Genomic DNA, 19,740 nt, shown 5'->3' with positions numbered 1-19,740 from the left:
TTCTGTTGGGTCTAGCAGAACCAAACTTCCCAGTTCTCATGGCCGGAACTGGGACACCATATGGTCCAAAAAGCGACTTGCTACGACCTACGGAACCGGAGTTACACAAATGCACATTAAATCATTTTTCATTTTAATACAAAAATCTCCGCTAAAAAAGAAATCTCAGCTTTTCACTAAATCCCCATTGAAAACAACGGGCTTCTCCGCCAGAGACTGTCAATGGTAAATTGCCACCATTGAGGTCAATGGGGTTTCTCCGCCATTGAAGTCTATGGGAAAAGTCCCGAACCTTCAAGGGGGTCCATACTCCGTCGGGTTGGTCCAGGAGGGTCAAGGATGGTTCTGCAGTGATGCCGGTGCAGTGACTGCAGATACCCCAAACCTTGATCCACTGGGCCCTCCGGAACCGGAGATATGGAGTACCAAAATACAGCATTTCACACACAGTCATTTTTCTGAGCCGTTTCTGCCGCCGCCGGCAAAGCCTATGGCGCGACCCGTTCTTCTCGGTTCGACCCTTATCGGGGGTCCAGGATTTGGGGACCCGGTTGTGGTCGAGTGGGGGGGAAGGCTAGGAACTAGGGGCAAAAAGAATTTTATTCCTAGGGGCCCTAGAACTGTTTATTCCGACGCCACTTGACGTTGACCTTGACTTGTAAGTGATCAAAGTTCTCCTACTGAAAATGTATCCGCTTTGCGGTTTGGACGGCAGCCAACTTGTTCTTCGAAAGTTACCTCGAGGAACCTCCATTGAAGTCGATGGGCCCATTGACTTTCAATGGGAAACCGCCGCTCTCCCTCTCGGACGCCACCTGCTGGTCTTTACAGGAAACAGGACTAAAACAACAAGATTCTCCATTAGAATGCATGGAGCCCTAATGGCGGCCAATGGGGATCTGCAAAATGGTGCCTGAAAAGGCGGGAAAACTTCACAAAGAGCTATAATCATTAAAGGACTATTAACCCTTGTGCTCCCGGATGGATTCCAGTGTGTGTGTGATGCAGACACTGATTAAACCAGACATTACAATGGAACAGGGGAATACACATGCACATGTCATTACAGGGGTTAAATCACTGTTCTGGGTTTTAGCCCAGTTAACTCTTTGACTCCCGGGTGGGGTCAGGGGATGGCCAAATGGGGTGTAACCCCTTTAATCCCGGGCCACCCCCTTTCTCCCTCTACAGCCCTCCCTACTGCTTTTTCTGTTTACTGTTTCCTCATTCTTTTGTGAACGTCTCTGTTCTCTCCAACTTCCCCACTCCCCACTGCACCATTATTTATACACCTCTCTCCCAACAACTTCTTTACCCCTCAATAAAAAGCACCCACACAAATCCTCTATTCACACCCTCTATCTACTCCTTCCTGCTGCTGGGGATCTCCCCTAAGCCTGAACTAAGATATATACACCTGATCTAACCCACGCCTCCCTGCCATCTCTTCCCCTGTAAATGGTGTCAACCTTCTGATTTAATACTGACTAACCTTAAAACTCGCCCCACAAATCAAGCTTCCCAAAAGCCTGCACTCATGGCTATTGTCCCACGTTCAGTCACTCCTACCACCCATTGTGACCAAGCACAGCCATCTACAGCACTTACTTCCGCCTCTGCTTTCTGTAAATTTCCCCTCAGAGGGGAGGTGTGCCCCGGGCGTGGGCAGAGCGGGGGGAGGTGCCCCGGGCGTGGGCAGAGCGGGGGAGGTGTGCCCCGGGCGTGGGCAGAGTGGGGGAGGTGTGCCCCAGGCGTGGGCAGAGCAGGGGGGAGGTGTGCCCTGGGCGTGGGCAGGGCGGGGGGAGGTGTGCCCCGGGCGTGTGCAGGGCGGGGAGAGGTGTGCCTCGGGCGTGTGCAGGGCGGGGGGAGGTGTGTGCAGGGCGGGGGGAGGTGTGTGCAGGGCGGGGGGAGGTGTGCCCAGGGCGTGTGCAGGGCGGGGGGAGGTGTGTGCAGCGCGGGGGGAGGTGTGTGCAGGGCGGGGGGAGGTGTGCCCAGGGCGTGTGCAGGGCGGGGGGAGGTGTGTGCAGCGCGGGGGGAGGTGTGCCCTGGGCGTGTCACACTTATACTTTAGACGCCAGAATAAAAAGAAGAGGCGCTTTATGAGAAACGGTTTATTTACCCAACAGGCGCAGTAACCGCAGCGATGTTATTATACTGATCCTTTAGCGAGACGCACGCGCACGCACGGAATGTGGCTTGGAATAAGTGTTACCCCCACCCCGGCCACGTGAGGACCACCACCACTTTTTTTTTAACTTACGTGGTCCCCTCGAGATTTGTTTATTTCATGAACTCACTTTCCAGCCACGAATCCCAAATAAATCCTGCCACGAATCCCAAATAAATCCTGCCACGAATCCCAAATAAATCCTGCCACGGCACGGTCCACGTTCCAACGTCTAACCACCGCAGTCCGGCTCAGAACCACGGCTGTTTCCAGGACACAGATAGTAAATAGCTGTAGCTTCGTGAGGGGGGAGTGGGGGCAATTTCAGTCCTCAAGGGCCACTAACAGGTCAGGTTTTCAGGATATCCCTGCTTCAGCACAGGCGGTGGAGTTGAAGGCCGAGCCACTGATTGAGCCGCCTGTGCTGAAGCAGGGATAACCTGGAAACCTGAGCATTCGGTGGCCCCCCCGGTGTACGAGTCTCCTTTGCTGCTCCTCAGTCTCCCACCAGCGCGGTGACCTCCTGGAGGTGCTCCCGCACCGCCTGGTCCAGCACGGCGTACACGTCCTTGCAGGCCTTGCTCGCCGCGTCCATCACCTTCTCCAGGTGGTCCTCGTGCAGCCGCGCGTTCATCTCCAGCAGGGCGATCTGCTCGGACTTGGGCAGCAGGGCCAGAGCCAGCTGGGGGCCGCCGGACGCCTCCTCCACGTAGCTGAGGTCGGCCAGCGGCGTGTCCTCGATGAAGCCGGCGGAGCAGGCGCACACGTAGTCCCGCATGGGGATCCCGGCGTCGATCACCGCCAGGGTCGCCGCGTTCACGCAGGCGCAGTAATTGCCGCCATCCGCCTGCAGGATCTGGGGAGAAGCAACACGGTACATATTCATACAGGGCCGGGAGCCACGGCACTCTCATAGTTAGGGGCCCAACATTGTCACGGTGATCGGGTCATTATCTTGTGCACAGAATGTTGCCGTCTCTGAGCTGAGGAGCTTACGCTCTAGTTTGAGGAGCCGGAGATGATCGTGAGGATAGGATACAGTAGGTGTGTTCCCGTCCGACACTTACACCGAGCCTGCCACACACAGCCACGCCCGAGCCTGCCACACACAGCCACGCCCGAGCCTGCCACACACAGCCGCGCCCGAGCCTGCCACACACAGCCGCGCCCGAGCCTGCCACACACAGCCGCGCCCGAGCCTGCCACACACAGCCACGCCCGAGCCTGGCACACACAGCCACGCCCGAGCCTGGCACACACAGCCACGCCCGGGTCTGGCACACACAGCCGCGCCCCAGCCTGCCACACACAGCCACGCCCGAGCCTGCCACACACAGCCGCGCCCGAGCCTGGCACACACAGCCACGCCCGGGTCTGGCACACACAGCCGCGCCCCAGCCTGCCACACACAGCCACGCCCGAGCCTGCCACACACTGCCACGCCCGAGCCTGCCACACACAGCCGCGCCCGTGCCTGCCACACAGCCACGCCCGAGCCTGCCACACACAGCCGCGCCCGTGCCTGCCACACACAGCCACGCCCGAGCCTGCCACACACAGCAGCGCCCGAGCCTGCCACACACACAGCCACGCCCGAGCCTGCCACGCACAGCCACGCCCGAGCCTGCCACACACAGCCGTGCCCGAGCCTGCCACACACAGCCGCGCCCGAGCCTGCCACACACAGCCACGCCCGGGTCTGCCACACACAGCCGCGCCCGAGCCTGCCACACACAGCCACGCCCGAGCCTGCCACACACAGCCGCGCCCGAGCCTGCCACACACAGCCACGCCCGGGTCTGCCACACACAGCCACGCCCGAGCCTGCCACACACAGCCGCGCCCGTGCCTGCCACACAGCCACGCCTGAGCCTGCCACACACAGCCGCGCCCGTGCCTGCCACACACAGCCACGCCCGAGCCTGCCACACACAGCAGCGCCCGAGCCTGCCACACACACAGCCACGCCCGAGCCTGCCACGCACAGCCGCGCCTGCCACACACAGCCACGCCCGAGCCTGCCACACACACAGCCACGCCCGAGCCTGCCACGCACAGCCACGCCCGAGCCTGCCACACACAGCCGCGCCAGAGCCTGCCACACACACAGCCACGCCCGAGCCTGCCACGCACAGCCACGCCCGAGCCTGCCACACACAGCCGCGCCTGCCACACACAGCCACGCCCGAGCCTGCCACACACACAGCCACGCCCGAGCCTGCCACGCACAGCCGAGCCTGCCACACACAGCCACGCCCGAGCCTGCCACACACACAGCCACGCCCGAGCCTGCCACGCACAGCCACGCCAGTGCCTGCCACACACAGCCGCGCCAGAGCCTGCCACACACAGTCACGCCCGAGCCTGCCACACACAGCCGCGCCCGAGCCTGCCACACACTGCCACTCCCGAGCCTGCCACACACAGCCACGCCCGAGCCTGCCACACACAGCCACGCCCGGGTCTGCCACACACAGCCACGGCCGAGCCTGCCACACACAGCCGCGCCCGAGCCTGCCACACACAGCCACACACAGCCGCGCCCGAGCCTGCCACACACAGCCACACACAGCCGCGCCCGAGCCTGCCACACACAGCCACACACAGCCGCGCCCGAGCCTGCCACACACAGCCACACACAGCCGCGCCCGAGCCTGCCACACACAGCCACACACAGCCGCGCCCGAGCCTGCCACACACAGCCGCGCCCGAGCCTGCCACACACAGCCACACACAGCCGCGCCCGAGCCTGCCACACACTGCCACGCCCAAGCCTGCCACACACAGCCACACACAGCCGCGCCCGAGCCTGCCACACACAGCCGCGCCCGAGCCTGCCACACACAGTCACGCCCGAGCCTGCCACACACAGCCACGCCCGGGTCTGCCACACACAGCCACGCCCGAGCCTGCCACACACAGCCGCGCCCGTGCCTGCCACACAGCCACGCCTGAGCCTGCCACACACAGCCGCGCCCGGGTCTGCCACACACAGCCACGCCCGAGCCTGCCACACACTGCCGCGCCCGAGCCTGCCACACACAGCCGCGCCCGAGCCTGCCACACACAGCCACACACAGCCGCGCCCGAGCCTGCCACACACACAGCCGCGCCCGAGCCTGCCACACACAGCCGCGCCCGAGCCTGCCACACACAGCCACGCCCGAGCCTGCCACACACAGCCACGCCCGGGTCTGCCACACACAGCCACGCCCGAGCCTGCCACACACAGCCGCGCCCGAGCCTGCCACACACAGCCACGCCCGAGCCTGCCACACACAGCAGCGCCCGAGCCTGCCACACACACAGCCACGCCCGAGCCTGCCACGCACAGCCGAGCCTGCCACACACAGCCACGCCCGAGCCTGCCACACACACAGCCACGCCCGAGCCTGCCACGCACAGCCACGCCCGAGCCTGCCACACACAGCCACGCCCGAGCCTGCCACACACAGCCACGCCCGAGCCTGCCACACACAGCCACGCCCGAGCCTGCCACACACAGCCACGCCCGAGCCTGCCACACACAGCCACGCCCGAGCCTGCCACACACAGCCACGCCCGAGCCTGCCACACACAGCCACGCCCGAGCCTGCCACACACAGCCACGCCCGAGCCTGCCACACACAGCCACGCCCGAGCCTGCCACACACAGCCACGCCCGAGCCTGCCACACACAGCCGCGCCCGAGCCTGCCACACACTGCCACTCCCGAGCCTGCCACACACAGCCACGCCCGAGCCCGCCACAGACAGCCGCGACTGCCACACAGCCGCGCCCGCCATACACAGCCACGCCCGAGCGTGCCACACACAGCCACGCCCGAGCCTGCCACACACAGCCACGCCCGAGCCTGCCACACACAGCAGCGCCCGAGCCTGCCACACACAGCAGCGCCCCATTCTGCCACACACTGCCACGCCCGAGCCTGCCACACACAGCCACGCCCGAGCCTGCCACACACAGCCACGTCTGCCACACACAGCCGCGCCCGAGCCTACCACACACAGCCACGCCTGAGTCTGCCACACACAGCCACGCCCGAGCCTGCCACACACAGCCGCGCCCGAGCCTGCCACACACAGCCACGCCCGAGCCTGCCACACACAGCCGCGCCCGAGTCTGCCACAAACAGCCGCGCCCGAGCCTGCCACACAGCCGCGCCCGAGCCTGAAACACACAGCCACGCCCGAGCCTGCCACACACAGCCACGCCCGAGTCTGCCACACACAGCTGCACCCGAGCCTGCCACACACTGCCACGTCCGAGTACGCCACACACAGCCGCGCCCGAGACACACAGCCGCGCCCGAGCCTGCCACACACAGCCGCGCCCGAGCCTGCCACACAGCCGCACCCGAGCCTGCCACACAGCCACGCCCGAGCCTGCCACACACACAGCCACGCCCGAGCCTGCCACACACAGCCGCGCCCGAGTCTGCCACAAACAGCCGCGCCCGAGCCTGCCACACAGCCGCGCCCGAGCCTGCCACACACACAGCCACGCCCGAGCCTGCCACACACACAGCCACGCCCGAGCCTGCCACACACATCCACGCCCGAGCCTGCCACACACGGCCACGCCCGAGCCTGCCACACACACGGCCACGCCCGAGCCTGCCACACACACGGCCACGCCCGAGTCTGCCACAGACACGGCCACGTCCGAGTCTGCCACACACACGGCCACGCAAGAGTCTGCCACGCACACGGCCACGCCCGAGTCTGCCACACACGGCCACGCCCGAGTCTGCCACACACTGCCACGCCCGAGTCTGCCACACACGGCCACGCCCGAGTCTGCCACACACGACCACGCCCGTGCCTGCCACACAGCCACACCCGAGCCTGCCACACAGTCACGCCCGAGCCTGTCACACACAGCCACGCCCGAGCCTGCCACACACAGCCACGCCCGAGCCTGCCACACACAGCCGCGCCCGAGCCTGCCACACACTGCCGCGCCCGAGCCTGCCACACACTGCCGCGCCCGAGCCTGCCACACACTGCCACTCCCGAGCCTGCCACACACTGCCACTCCCGAGCCTGCCACACACTGCCGCGCCCGAGCCTGCCACACACTGCCACTCCCGAGCCTGCCACACACAGCCACGCCCGAGCCTGCCACACACAGCCACCTGTGTGTATGGATTTGAATCTTTGTGTATTCCATATAGAGCCGTGTACGCGCTATGGAAAGACCACACTAATATCAGAGACGCCCCCCCCAGCGCACAGCGGGGCCCCCACCTGCACATAGATATCGCTCTGTGAGCGCGGGTACAGCTGGGTGAGGATGCCCCCCCCCGGCGCACAGCGGAGCCCCCACCTGCACATAGATATCGATCTGTGAGCGCAGGTACAGCTGCGTGAGTATGCCCACCCCCCCCCCAGCGCACAGCGGTGCCCCCACCTGCACATAGATATCGATCTGTGAGCGCGGGTACAGCTGGGTGAGGATGCCCCCCCCCCAGCGCACAGCGGAGCCCCCGCCTGCACATAGATATCGATCTGTGAGCGCGGGTAAAGCTGGGTGACGATGCCCCCCCCCCCAGCGCACAGCGGAGCCCCCACCTGCACATAGATATCGATCTGTGAGCGCGGGTACAGCTGGGTGAGGATGCCCCCCCCCCCGGCGCACAGCGGGCCCCCACCTGCACATAGATATCGCTCTGTGAGCGCGGGTACAGCTGGGTGAGGATGCCCCCCCCCGGCGCACAGCGGAGCCCCCACCTGCACATAGATATCGCTCTGTGAGCGCGGGTACAGCTGGGTGAGGATGCCCCCCCCCAGCGCACAGCGGGGCCCCCACCTGCACATAGATATCGCTCTGTGAGCGCGGGTACAGCTGGGTGAGGATGCCCCCCCCGGCGCACAGCGGAGCCCCCACCTGCACATAGATATCGATCTGTGAGCGCGGGTACAGCTGCGTGAGGATGCCCCCCCCCCAGCGCACAGCGGTGCCCCCACCTGCACATAGATATCGCTCTGTGAGCGCGGGTACAGCTGGGTGAGGATGCCCCCCCCCCGGCGCACAGCGAGGCCCCCACCTGCACATAGATATCGATCTGTGAGCGCGGGTACAGCTGGGTGAGGATGCCCCCCCCAGCGCACAGCGGTGCCCCCACCTGCACATAGATATCGCTCTGTGAGCGCGGGTACAGCTGGGTGAGGATGCCCCCCCCCCCGGCGCACAGCGGTGCCCCCACCTGCACATAGATATCGATCTGTGAGCGCGGGTACAAATGCGTGAGGATGCGCCCCCCCCCCCCCCCGGCGCACAGCGGTGCCCCCACCTGCACATAGATATCGCTCTGTGAGCGCGGGTACAGCTGGGTGAGGATGCCCCCCCCCAGCGCACAGCGGGCCCCCACCTGCACATAGATATCGATCTGTGAGCGCGGGTACAGCTGGGTGAGGATGCCCCCCCCCGGCGCACAGCGGGGCCCCCACCTGCACATAGATATCGATTTGTGAGCGCGGGTACAGCTGGGTGAGGATGCCCCCCACCAGCGCACAGCGGGGCCCCCACCTGCACATAGATATCGATCTGTGAGCGCGGGTACAGCTGGGTGAGGATGCCCCCCCCCCCGGCGCACAGCGGGCCCCCACCTGCACATAGATATCGATCTGTGAGCGCGGGTACAGCTGGGTGAGGATGCCCCCCCCCAGCGCACAGCGGGGCCCCCACCTGCACATAGATATCGATCTGTGAGCGCGGGTACAGCTGGGTGAGGATGCCCCCCCCCCGGCGCACAGCGGTGCCCCCACCTGCACATAGATATCGCTCTGTGAGCGCGGGTACAGCTGGGTGAGGATGCCCCCCCCGGCGCACAGCGGGCCCCCACCTGCACATAGATATCGATCTGTGAGCGCGGGTACAGCTGGGTGAGGATGCCCCCCCCCCGGCGCACAGCGGGGCCCCCACCTGCACATAGATATCGATCTGTGAGCGCGGGTACAGCTGGGTGAGGATGCCCCCCCCCCCGGCGCACAGCGGGCCCCCACCTGCACATAGATATCGATCTGTGAGCGCGGGTACAGCTGGGTGAGGATGCCCCCCCCCCCCCCCAGCGCACAGCGGGGCCCCCACCTGCACATAGATATCGATCTGTGAGCGCGGGTACAGCTGGGTGAGGATGCCCCCCCCCAGCGCACAGCGGTGCCCCCACCTGCACATAGATATCGATCTGTGAGCGCGGGTACAGCTGGGTGAGGATGCCCCCCCCCAGCGCACAGCGGTGCCCCCACCTGCACATAGATATCGATCTGTGAGCGCGGGTACAGCTGGGTGAGGATGCCCCCCCCCCCCGGCGCACAGCGGGGCCCCCACCTGCACATAGATATCGATCTGTGAGCGCGGGTACAGCTGGGTGAGGATGCCCCCCCCCCCGGCGCACAGCGGTGCCCCCACCTGCACATAGGTATCGCTCTGTGAGCGCGGGTACAGCTGGGTGAGGATGCCCCCCCCCCCGGCGCACAGCGGGCCCCCACCTGCACATAGATATCGCTCTGTGAGCGCGGGTACAGCTGGGTGAGGATGCCCCCCCCCCCGGCGCACAGCGGGCCCCCACCTGCACATAGATATCGCTCTGTGAGCGCGGGTACAGCTGGGTGAGGATGCCCCCCCCCCCCCGGCGCACAGCGGTGCCCCCACCTGCACATAGATATCGATCTGTGAGCGCGGGTACAGCTGCGTGAGGATGCCCCCCCCAGCGCACAGCGGGGCCCCCACCTGCACATAGATATCGCTCTGTGAGCGCGGGTACAGCTGGGTGAGGATGCCCCCCCCCCCGGCGCACAGCGGGGCCCCCACCTGCACATAGATATCGCTCTGTGAGCGCGGGTACAGCTGGGTGAGGATGCCCCCCCCCCCCGGCGCACAGCGGGGCCCCCACCTGCACATAGATATCGCTCTGTGATTGCGGGTACAGCTGGGTGAGGATGCCCCCCCCCCCGGCGCACAGCGGTGCCCCCACCTGCACATAGATATCGATCTGTGAGCGCGGGTACAGCTGGGTGAGGATGCCCCCCCCCAGCGCACAGCGGGGCCCCCACCTGCACATAGATATCGCTCTGTGAGCGCGGGTACAGCTGGGTGAGGATGCCCCCCCCGGCGCACAGCGGGCCCCCACCTGCACATAGATATCGCTCTGTGAGCGCGGGTACAGCTGGGTGAGGATGCCCCCCCCCCGGCGCACAGCGGGGCCCCCACCTGCACATAGATATCGCTCTGTGAGCGCGGGTACAGTTGCGTGAGGATGCCCCCCCCCGGCGCACAGCGGGGCCCCCACCTGCACATAGATATCGCTCTGTGAGCGCGGGTACAGCTGGGTGAGGATGCCCCCCCCCCCCCGGCGCACAGCGGGCCCCCACCTGCACATAGATATCGCTCTGTGAGCGCGGGTACAGCTGGGTGAGGATGCCCCCCCCCCCCCGGCGCACAGCGGTGCCCCCACCTGCACATAGATATCGATCTGTGAGCGCGGGTACAGCTGGGTGACGATGCCCCCCCCCGGCGCACAGCGGGCCCCCACCTGCACATAGATATCGATCTGTGAGCGCGGGTACAGCTGGGTGAGGATGCCCCCCCCAGCGCACAGCGGAGCCCCCACCTGTACATAGATATCGATCTGTGAGCGCGGGTACAGCTGGGTGAGGATGCCCCCCCCCCCCCGGCGCACAGCGGGCCCCCACCTGCACATAGATATCGATCTGTGAGCGCGGGTACAGCTGGGTGACGATGCCCCCCCCCCAGCGCACAGCGGGGCCCCCACCTGCACATAGATATCGCTCTGTGAGCGCGGGTACAGCTGCGTGAGGATGCCCCCCCCCCGGCGCACAGCGGAGCCCCCACCTGCACATAGATATCGCTCTGTGAGCGTGGGTACAGCTGGGTGAGGATGCCCCCCCCCAGCGCACAGCGGTGCCCCCACCTGCACATAGATTTCGATCTGTGAGCGTGGGTACAGCTGGGTGAGGATGCCCCCCCCCCAGCGCACAGCGGAGCCCCCACCTGCACATAGATATCGATCTGTGAGCGTGGGTACAGCTGGGTGAGGATGCCCCCCCCCCAGCGCACAGCGGTGCCCCCACCTGCACATAGATTTCGATCTGTGAGCGCGGGTACAGCTGGGTGAGGATGCCCCCCCCCAGCGCACAGCGGAGCCCCCACCTGCACATAGATATCGCTCTGTGAGCGCGGGTACAGCTGGGTGAGGATGCCCCTCCCCCCCCGGCGCACAGGGGGGCCCCCACCTGCACATAGATATCGATCTGTGAGCGCGGGTACAGCTGGGTGAGGATGCCCCCCCCCCCAGCGCACAGCGGAGCCCCCACCTGCACATAGATATCGCTCTGTGAGCGCGGGTACAGCTGGGTGAGGATGCCCCCCCCCCCCGGCGCACAGCGGTGCCCCCACCTGCACATAGATATCGCTCTGTGAGCGCGGGTACAGCTGGGTGAGGATGCCCCCCCCCAGCGCACAGCGGTGCCCCCACCTGCACATAGATTTCGATCTGTGAGCGCGGGTACAGCTGGGTGAGGATGCCCCCCCCAGCGCACAGCGAAGCCCCCACCTGCACATAGATATCGCTCTGTGAGCGCGGGTACAGCTGGGTGAGGATGCCCCCCCCCCCCGGCGCACAGCGGTGCCCCCACCTGCACATAGATATCGCTCTGTGAGCGCGGGTACAGCTGCGTGAGGATGCCCCCCCCCCCCAGCGCACAGCGGAGCCCCCACCTGCACATAGATATCGCTCTGTGAGCGCGGGTACAGCTGCGTGAGGATGCCCACCCCCCAGCGCACAGCGGGCCCCCACCTGCACATAGATATCGCTCTGTGAGCGCGGGTACAGCTGGGTGAGGATGCCCCCCCCCCCCCCGGCGCACAGCGGTGCCCCCACCTGCACATAGATATCGATCTGTGAGCGCGGGTACAGCTGCGTGAGGATGCCCCCCCCCCCCGGCGCACAGCGGGCCCCCACCTGCACATAGATATCGATCTGTGAGCGCGGGTACAGCTGGGTGAGGATGCCCCCCCAGGCGCACAGCGGTGCCCCCACCTGCACATAGATATCGCTCTGTGAGCGCGGGTACAGCTGCGTGAGGATGCCCCCCCCAGCGCACAGCGGGGCCCCCACCTGCACATAGATATCGCTCTGTGAGCGCGGGTACAGCTGGGTGAGGATGCCCCCCCCCCCCCGGCGCACAGCGGGGCCCCCACCTGCACATAGATATCGCTCTGTGAGCGCGGGTACAGCTGGGTGAGGATGCCCCCCCCCCCCCCCGGCGCACAGCGGGGCCCCCACCTGCACATAGATATCGCTCTGTGAGCGCGGGTACAGCTGGGTGAGGATGCCCCCCCCCCCCCGGCGCACAGCGGTGCCCCCACCTGCACATAGATATCGATCTGTGAGCGCGGGTACAGCTGGGTGAGGATGCCCCCCCCCAGCGCACAGCGGGGCCCCCACCTGCACATAGATATCGCTCTGTGAGCGCGGGTACAGCTGGGTGAGGATGCCCCCCCCCGGCGCACAGCGGGCCCCCACCTGCACATAGATATCGCTCTGTGAGCGCGGGTACAGCTGGGTGAGGATGCCCCCCCCCCGGCGCACAGCGGGGCCCCCACCTGCACATAGATATCGCTCTGTGAGCGCGGGTACAGTTGCGTGAGGATGCCCCCCCCCCGGCGCACAGCGGGGCCCCCACCTGCACATAGATATCGCTCTGTGAGCGCGGGTACAGCTGGGTGAGGATGCCCCCCCCCCCGGCGCACAGCGGGCCCCCACCTGCACATAGATATCGCTCTGTGAGCGCGGGTACAGCTGGGTGAGGATGCCCCCCCCCCCCCCGGCGCACAGCGGTGCCCCCACCTGCACATAGATATCGATCTGTGAGCGCGGGTACAGCTGGGTGACGATGCCCCCCCCCGGCGCACAGCGGGCCCCCACCTGCACATAGATATCGATCTGTGAGCGCGGGTACAGCTGGGTGAGGATGCCCCCCCCAGCGCACAGCGGAGCCCCCACCTGCACATAGATATCGATCTGTGAGCGCGGGTACAGCTGGGTGACGATGCCCCCCCCCCAGCGCACAGCGGGGCCCCCACCTGCACATAGATATCGCTCTGTGAGCGCGGGTACAGCTGCGTGAGGATGCCCCCCCCCGGCGCACAGCGGAGCCCCCACCTGCACATAGATATCGCTCTGTGAGCGTGGGTACAGCTGGGTGAGGATGCCCCCCCCCAGCGCACAGCGGTGCCCCCACCTGCACATAGATTTCGATCTGTGAGCGCGGGTACAGCTGGGTGAGGATGCCCCCCCCCCAGCGCACAGCGGAGCCCCCACCTGCACATAGATATCGATCTGTGAGCGTGGGTACAGCTGGGTGAGGATGCCCCCCCCCAGCGCACAGCGGTGCCCCCACCTGCACATAGATTTCGATCTGTGAGCGCGGGTACAGCTGGGTGAGGATGCCCCCCCCCAGCGCACAGCGGAGCCCCCACCTGCACATAGATATCGCTCTGTGTTCGCGGGTACAGCTGGGTGAGGATGGCCCCTCCCCCCCCGGCGCACAGGGGGGCCCCCACCTGCACATAGATATCGATCTGTGAGCGCGGGTACAGCTGGGTGAGGATGCCCCCCCCCCCAGCGCACAGCGGAGCCCCCACCTGCACATAGATATCGCTCTGTGAGCGCGGGTACAGCTGGGTGAGGATGCCCCCCCCCCCCGGCGCACAGCGGTGCCCCCACCTGCACATAGATATCGCTCTGTGAGCGCGGGTACAGCTGGGTGAGGATGCCCCCCCCCAGCGCACAGCGGTGCCCCCACCTGCACATAGATTTCGATCTGTGAGCGCGGGTACAGCTGGGTGAGGATGCCCCCCCCCAGCGCACAGCGAAGCCCCCACCTGCACATAGATATCGCTCTGTGAGCGCGGGTACAGCTGGGTGAGGATGCCCCCCCCCCCCGGCGCACAGCGGTGCCCCCACCTGCACATAGATATCGCTCTGTGAGCGCGGGTACAGCTGCGTGAGGATGCCCCCCCCCCCCAGCGCACAGCGGAGCCCCCACCTGCACATAGATATCGCTCTGTGAGCGCGGGTACAGCTGCGTGAGGATGCCCCCCCCCCAGCGCACAGCGGGCCCCCACCTGCACATAGATATCGCTCTGTGAGCGCGGGTACAGCTGGGTGAGGATGCCCCCCCCCCCCCGGCGCACAGCGGTGCCCCCACCTGCACATAGATATCGATCTGTGAGCGCGGGTACAGCTGCGTGAGGATGCCCCCCCCCCCCGGCGCACAGCGGGCCCCCACCTGCACATAGATATCGATCTGTGAGCGCGGGTACAGCTGGGTGAGGATGCCCCCCCAGGCGCACAGCGGTGCCCCCACCTGCACATAGATATCGCTCTGTGAGCGCGGGTACAGCTGGGTGAGGATGCCCCCCCCCAGCGCACAGCGGGGCCCCCACCTGCACATAGATATCGCTCTGTGAGCGCGGGTACAGCTGGGTGAGGATGCCCCCCCCCCGGCGCACAGCGGGCCCCCACCTGCACATAGATATCGATCTGTGAGCGCGGGTACAGCTGGGTGAGGATGCCCCCCCCCCCCCCAGCGCACAGCGGGGCCCCCACCTGCACATAGATATCGATCTGTGAGCGCGGGTACAGCTGGGTGAGGATGCCCCCCCCCCCCCGGCGCACAGCGGTGCCCCCACCTGCACATAGATATCGCTCTGTGAGCGCGGGTACAGCTGGGTGAGGATGCCCCCCCCCAGCGCACAGCGGTGCCCCCACCTGCACATAGATTTCGATCTGTGAGCGCGGGTACAGCTGGGTGAGGATGCCCCCCCCAGCGCACAGCGGAGCCCCCACCTGCACATAGATATCGCTCTGTGAGCGCGGGTACAGCTGGGTGAGGATGCCCCCCCCCCCCCCCGGCGCACAGCGGTGCCCCCACCTGCACATAGATATCGCTCTGTGAGCGCGGGTACAGTTGCGTGAGGATGCCCCCCCCCCCCCCCGGCGCACAGCGGTGCCCCCACCTGCACATAGATATCGCTCTGTGAGCGCGGGTACAGCTGCGTGAGGATGCCCCCCCCCCCAGCGCACAGCGGAGCCCCCACCTGCACATAGATATCGCTCTGTGAGCGCGGGTACAGCTGCGTGAGGATGCCCCCCCCCCCCAGCGCACAGCGGGCCCCCACCTGCACATAGATATCGCTCTGTGAGCGCGGGTACAGCTGCGTGAGGATGCCCCCCCCCCCCCCGGCGCACAGCGGGCCCCCACCTGCACATAGATATCGATCTGTGAGCGCGAGTACAGCTGGGTGAGGATGCCCCCCCCGGCGCACAGCGGTGCCCCCACCTGCACATAGATATCGCTCTGTGAGCGCGGGTACAGCTGGGTGAGGATGCCCCCCCCCAGCGCACAGCGGGGCCCCCAACTGCACATAGATATCGCTCTGTGAGCGCGGGTACAGCTGGGTGAGGATGCCCCCCCCCCGGCGCACAGCGGGCCCCCACCTGCACATAGATATCGATCTGTGAGCGCGGGTACAGCTGGGTGAGGATGCCCCCCCCAGCGCACAGCGGGCCCCCACCTGCACATAGATATCGCTCTGTGAGCGCGGGTACAGCTGCGTGAGGATGCCCCCCCCCCCCCCGGCGCACAGCGGGGCCCCCACCTGCACATAGATATCGCTCTGTGAGCGCGGGTACAGCTGGGTGAGGATGCCCCCCCCCCAGCGCACAGCGGTGCCCCCACCTGCACATAGATATCGCTCTGTGAGCGCGGGTACAGCTGGGTGAGGATGCCCCCCCCCCAGCGCACAGCGGTGCCCCCACCTGCACATAGATATCGCTCTGTGAGCGCGGGTACAGCTGCGTGAGGATGCCCCCCCCCCGGCGCACAGCGGGCCCCCACCTGCACATAGATATCGATCTGTGAGCGCGGGTACAGCTGGGTGAGGATGCCCCCCCCCGGCGCACAGCGGGCCCCCCACCTGCACATAGATATCGATCTGTGAGCGCGGGTACAGCTGGGTGAGGATGCCCCCCCCGGCGCACAGCGGAGCCCCCACCTGCACATAGATATCGATCTGTGAGCGCGGGTACAGCTGCGTGAGGATGCCCCCCCCCCCCCCCCCGGCGCACAGCGGGCCCCCACCTGCACATAGATATCGATCTGTGAGCGCGGGTACAGCTGGGTGAGGATGCCCCCCCCGGCGCACAGCGGTGCCCCCACCTGCACATAGACATCGCTCTGTGAGCGCGGGTACAGCTGGGTGAGCATGCCCCCCCCCAGCGCACAGCGGGGCCCCCACCTGCACATAGATATCGCTCTGTGAGCGCGGGTACAGCTGGGTGAGGATGCCCCCCCCCCCGGCGCACAGCGGGCCCCCACCTGCACATAGATATCGATCTGTGAGCGCGGGTACAGCTGGGTGAGGATGCCCCCCCCCCCCCCAGCGCACAGCGGGGCCCCCACCTGCACATAGATATCGATCTGTGAGCGCGGGTACAGCTGGGTGAGGATGCCCCCCCCCCCCCCGGCGCACAGCGGTGCCCCCACCTGCACATAGATATCGCTCTGTGAGCGCGGGTACAGCTGGGTGAGGATGCCCCCCCCCAGCGCACAGCGGTGCCCCCACCTGCACATAGATTTCGATCTGTGAGCGCGGGTACAGCTGGGTGAGGATGCCCCCCCCAGCGCACAGCGGAGCCCCCACCTGCACATAGATATCGCTCTGTGAGCGCGGGTACAGCTGGGTGAGGATGCCCCCCCCCCCCCGGCGCACAGCGGTGCCCCCACCTGCACATAGATATCGCTCTGTGAGCGCGGGTACAGTTGCGTGAGGATGCCCCCCCCCCCCCCGGCGCACAGCGGTGCCCCCACCTGCACATAGATATCGCTCTGTGAGCGCGGGTACAGCTGCGTGAGGATGCCCCCCCCCCCCCAGCGCACAGCGGAGCCCCCACCTGCACATAGATATCGCTCTGTGAGCGCGGGTACAGCTGCGTGAGGATGCCCCCCCCCCCAGCGCACAGCGGGCCCCCACCTGCACATAGATATCGCTCTGTGAGCGCGGGTACAGCTGCGTGAGGATGCCCCCCCCCCCCCCAGCGGGCCCCCACCTGCACATAGATATCGATCTGTGAGCGCGGGTACAGCTGGGTGAGGATGCCCCCCCCGGCGCACAGCGGTGCCCCCACCTGCACATAGATATCGCTCTGTGAGCGCGGGTACAGCTGGGTGAGGATGCCCCCCCCCAGCGCACAGCGGGGCCCCCAACTGCACATAGATATCGCTCTGTGAGCGCGGGTACAGCTGGGTGAGGATGCCCCCCCCCCGGCGCACAGCGGGCCCCCACCTGCACATAGATATCGATCTGTGAGCGCGGGTACAGCTGGGTGAGGATGCCCCCCCCCAGCGCACAGCGGGCCCCCACCTGCACATAGATATCGCTCTGTGAGCGCGGGTACAGCTGCGTGAGGATGCCCCCCCCCCCCCGGCGCACAGCGGGGCCCCCACCTGCACATAGATATCGCTCTGTGAGCGCGGGTACAGCTGGGTGAGGATGCCCCCCCCCCAGCGCACAGCGGTGCCCCCACCTGCACATAGATATCGCTCTGTGAGCGCGGGTACAGCTGGGTGAGGATGCCCCCCCCCCAGCGCACAGCGGGCCCCCACCTGCACATAGATATCGCTCTGTGAGCGCGGGTACAGCTGGGTGAGGATGCCCCCCCCCCGGCGCACAGCGGTGCCCCCACCTGCACATAGATATCGATCTGTGAGCGCGGGTACAGCTGCGTGAGGATGCCCCCCCCCCCCGGCGCACAGCGGGCCCCCACCTGCACATAGATATCGATCTGTGAGCGCGGGTACAGCTGGGTGAGGATGCCCCCCCAGGCGCACAGCGGTGCCCCCACCTGCACATAGATATCGCTCTGTGAGCGCGGGTACAGCTGGGTGAGGATGCCCCCCCCCAGCGCACAGCGGGGCCCCCACCTGCACATAGATATCGCTCTGTGAGCGCGGGTACAGCTGGGTGAGGATGCCCCCCCCCCCGGCGCACAGCGGGCCCCCACCTGCACATAGATATCGATCTGTGAGCGCGGGTACAGCTGGGTGAGGATGCCCCCCCCCCCCCCCCCCAGCGCACAGCGGGGCCCCCACCTGCACATAGATATCGATCTGTGAGCGCGGGTACAGCTGGGTGAGGATGCCCCCCCCAGCGCACAGCGGAGCCCCCACCTGCACATAGATATCGCTCTGTGAGCGCGGGTACAGCTGGGTGAGGATGCCCCCCCCCCCCCCGGCGCACAGCGGTGCCCCCACCTGCACATAGATATCGCTCTGTGAGCGCGGGTACAGTTGCGTGAGAATGGCCCCCCCCCCCCCCCCGGCGCACAGCGGTGCCCCCACCTGCACATAGATATCGCTCTGTGAGCGCGGGTACAGCTGCGTGAGGATGCCCCCCCCCCCAGCGCACAGCGGAGCCCCCACCTGCACATAGATATCGCTCTGTGAGCGCGGGTACAGCTGCGTGAGGATGCCCCCCCCCCCCAGCGCACAGCGGGCCCCCACCTGCACATAGATATCGCTCTGTGAGCGCGGGTACAGATGCGTGAGGATGCCCCCCCCCCCCCGGCGCACAGCGGGCCCCCACCTGCACATAGATATCGATCTGTGAGCGCGGGTACAGCTGGGTGAGGATGCCCCCCCCGGCGCACAGCGGTGCCCCCACCTGCACATAGATATCGCTCTGTGAGCGCGGGTACAGCTGGGTGAGGATGCCCCCCCCCAGCGCACAGCGGGGCCCCCAACTGCACATAGATATCGCTCTGTGAGCGCGGGTACAGCTGGGTGAGGATGCCCCCCCCCCGGCGCACAGCGGGCCCCCACCTGCACATAGATATCGATCTGTGAGCGCGGGTACAGCTGGGTGAGGATGCCCCCCCCCAGCGCACAGCGGGCCCCCACCTGCACATAGATATCGCTCTGTGAGCGCGGGTACAGCTGCGTGAGGATGCCCCCCCCCCCCCCCGGCGCACAGCGGGGCCCCCACCTGCACATAGATATCGCTCTGTGAGCGCGGGTACAGCTGGGTGAGGATGCCCCCCCCCCCCAGCGCACAGCGGTGCCCCCACCTGCACATAGATATCGCTCTGTGAGCGCGGGTACAGCTGGGTGAGGATGCCCCCCCCCCCCAGCGCACAGCGGTGCCCCCACCTGCACATAGATATCGCTCTGTGAGCGCGGGTACAGCTGCGTGAGGATGCCCCCCCCCCGGCGCACAGCGGGCCCCCACCTGCACATAGATATCGATCTGTGAGCGCGGGTACAGCTGGGTGAGGATGCCCCCCCCCCGGCGCACAGCGGGCCCCCACCTGCACATAGATATCGATCTGTGAGCGCGGGTACAGCTGGGTGAGGATGCCCCCCCCGGCGCACAGCGGAGCCCCCACCTGCACATAGATATCGATCTGTGAGCGCGGGTACAGCTGCGTGAGGATGCCCCCCCCCCCCCCCCCCGGCGCACAGCGGGCCCCCACCTGCACATAGATA

General features: G+C 66.9%; 1 protein-coding gene across 3 annotated transcripts in view; it reads right to left on the bottom strand.

Annotated features, from left to right (window-relative positions):
• Positions 1 to 2,095: 2,095 nt before the first annotated feature.
• Positions 2,096 to 19,740, bottom strand: part of EXOSC4 (exosome component 4) — a 38,655-nt gene continuing 21,010 nt past the window's right edge. Inside the window, exons 4-5 of one of the 3 annotated variants that reach the window (XR_012790599.1) lie at positions 2,608 to 3,023; positions 2,096 to 2,535 (exon numbers count right to left, since the gene is read on the bottom strand). Coding sequence is in view for 2 of the 3 variants with exons in the window: in XM_075580921.1 (XP_075437036.1) it covers positions 2,664 to 3,023 (360 nt within the window). In the remaining variant the exon portion in view is untranslated. Of the gene's footprint in view, positions 3,024 to 19,740 lie in introns of all 3 variants that reach the window. The other 2 variants (XM_075580921.1, XM_075580909.1) reach the window with 2 other exon arrangements.

The sequence above is a fragment of the Ascaphus truei genome, chromosome 2, assembly GCF_040206685.1.
Source record: "Ascaphus truei isolate aAscTru1 chromosome 2, aAscTru1.hap1, whole genome shotgun sequence".
Taxonomy (NCBI): Eukaryota; Metazoa; Chordata; class Amphibia; order Anura; family Ascaphidae; genus Ascaphus; species Ascaphus truei.
This window is presented reverse-complemented; position numbering and strand designations above follow the sequence as displayed.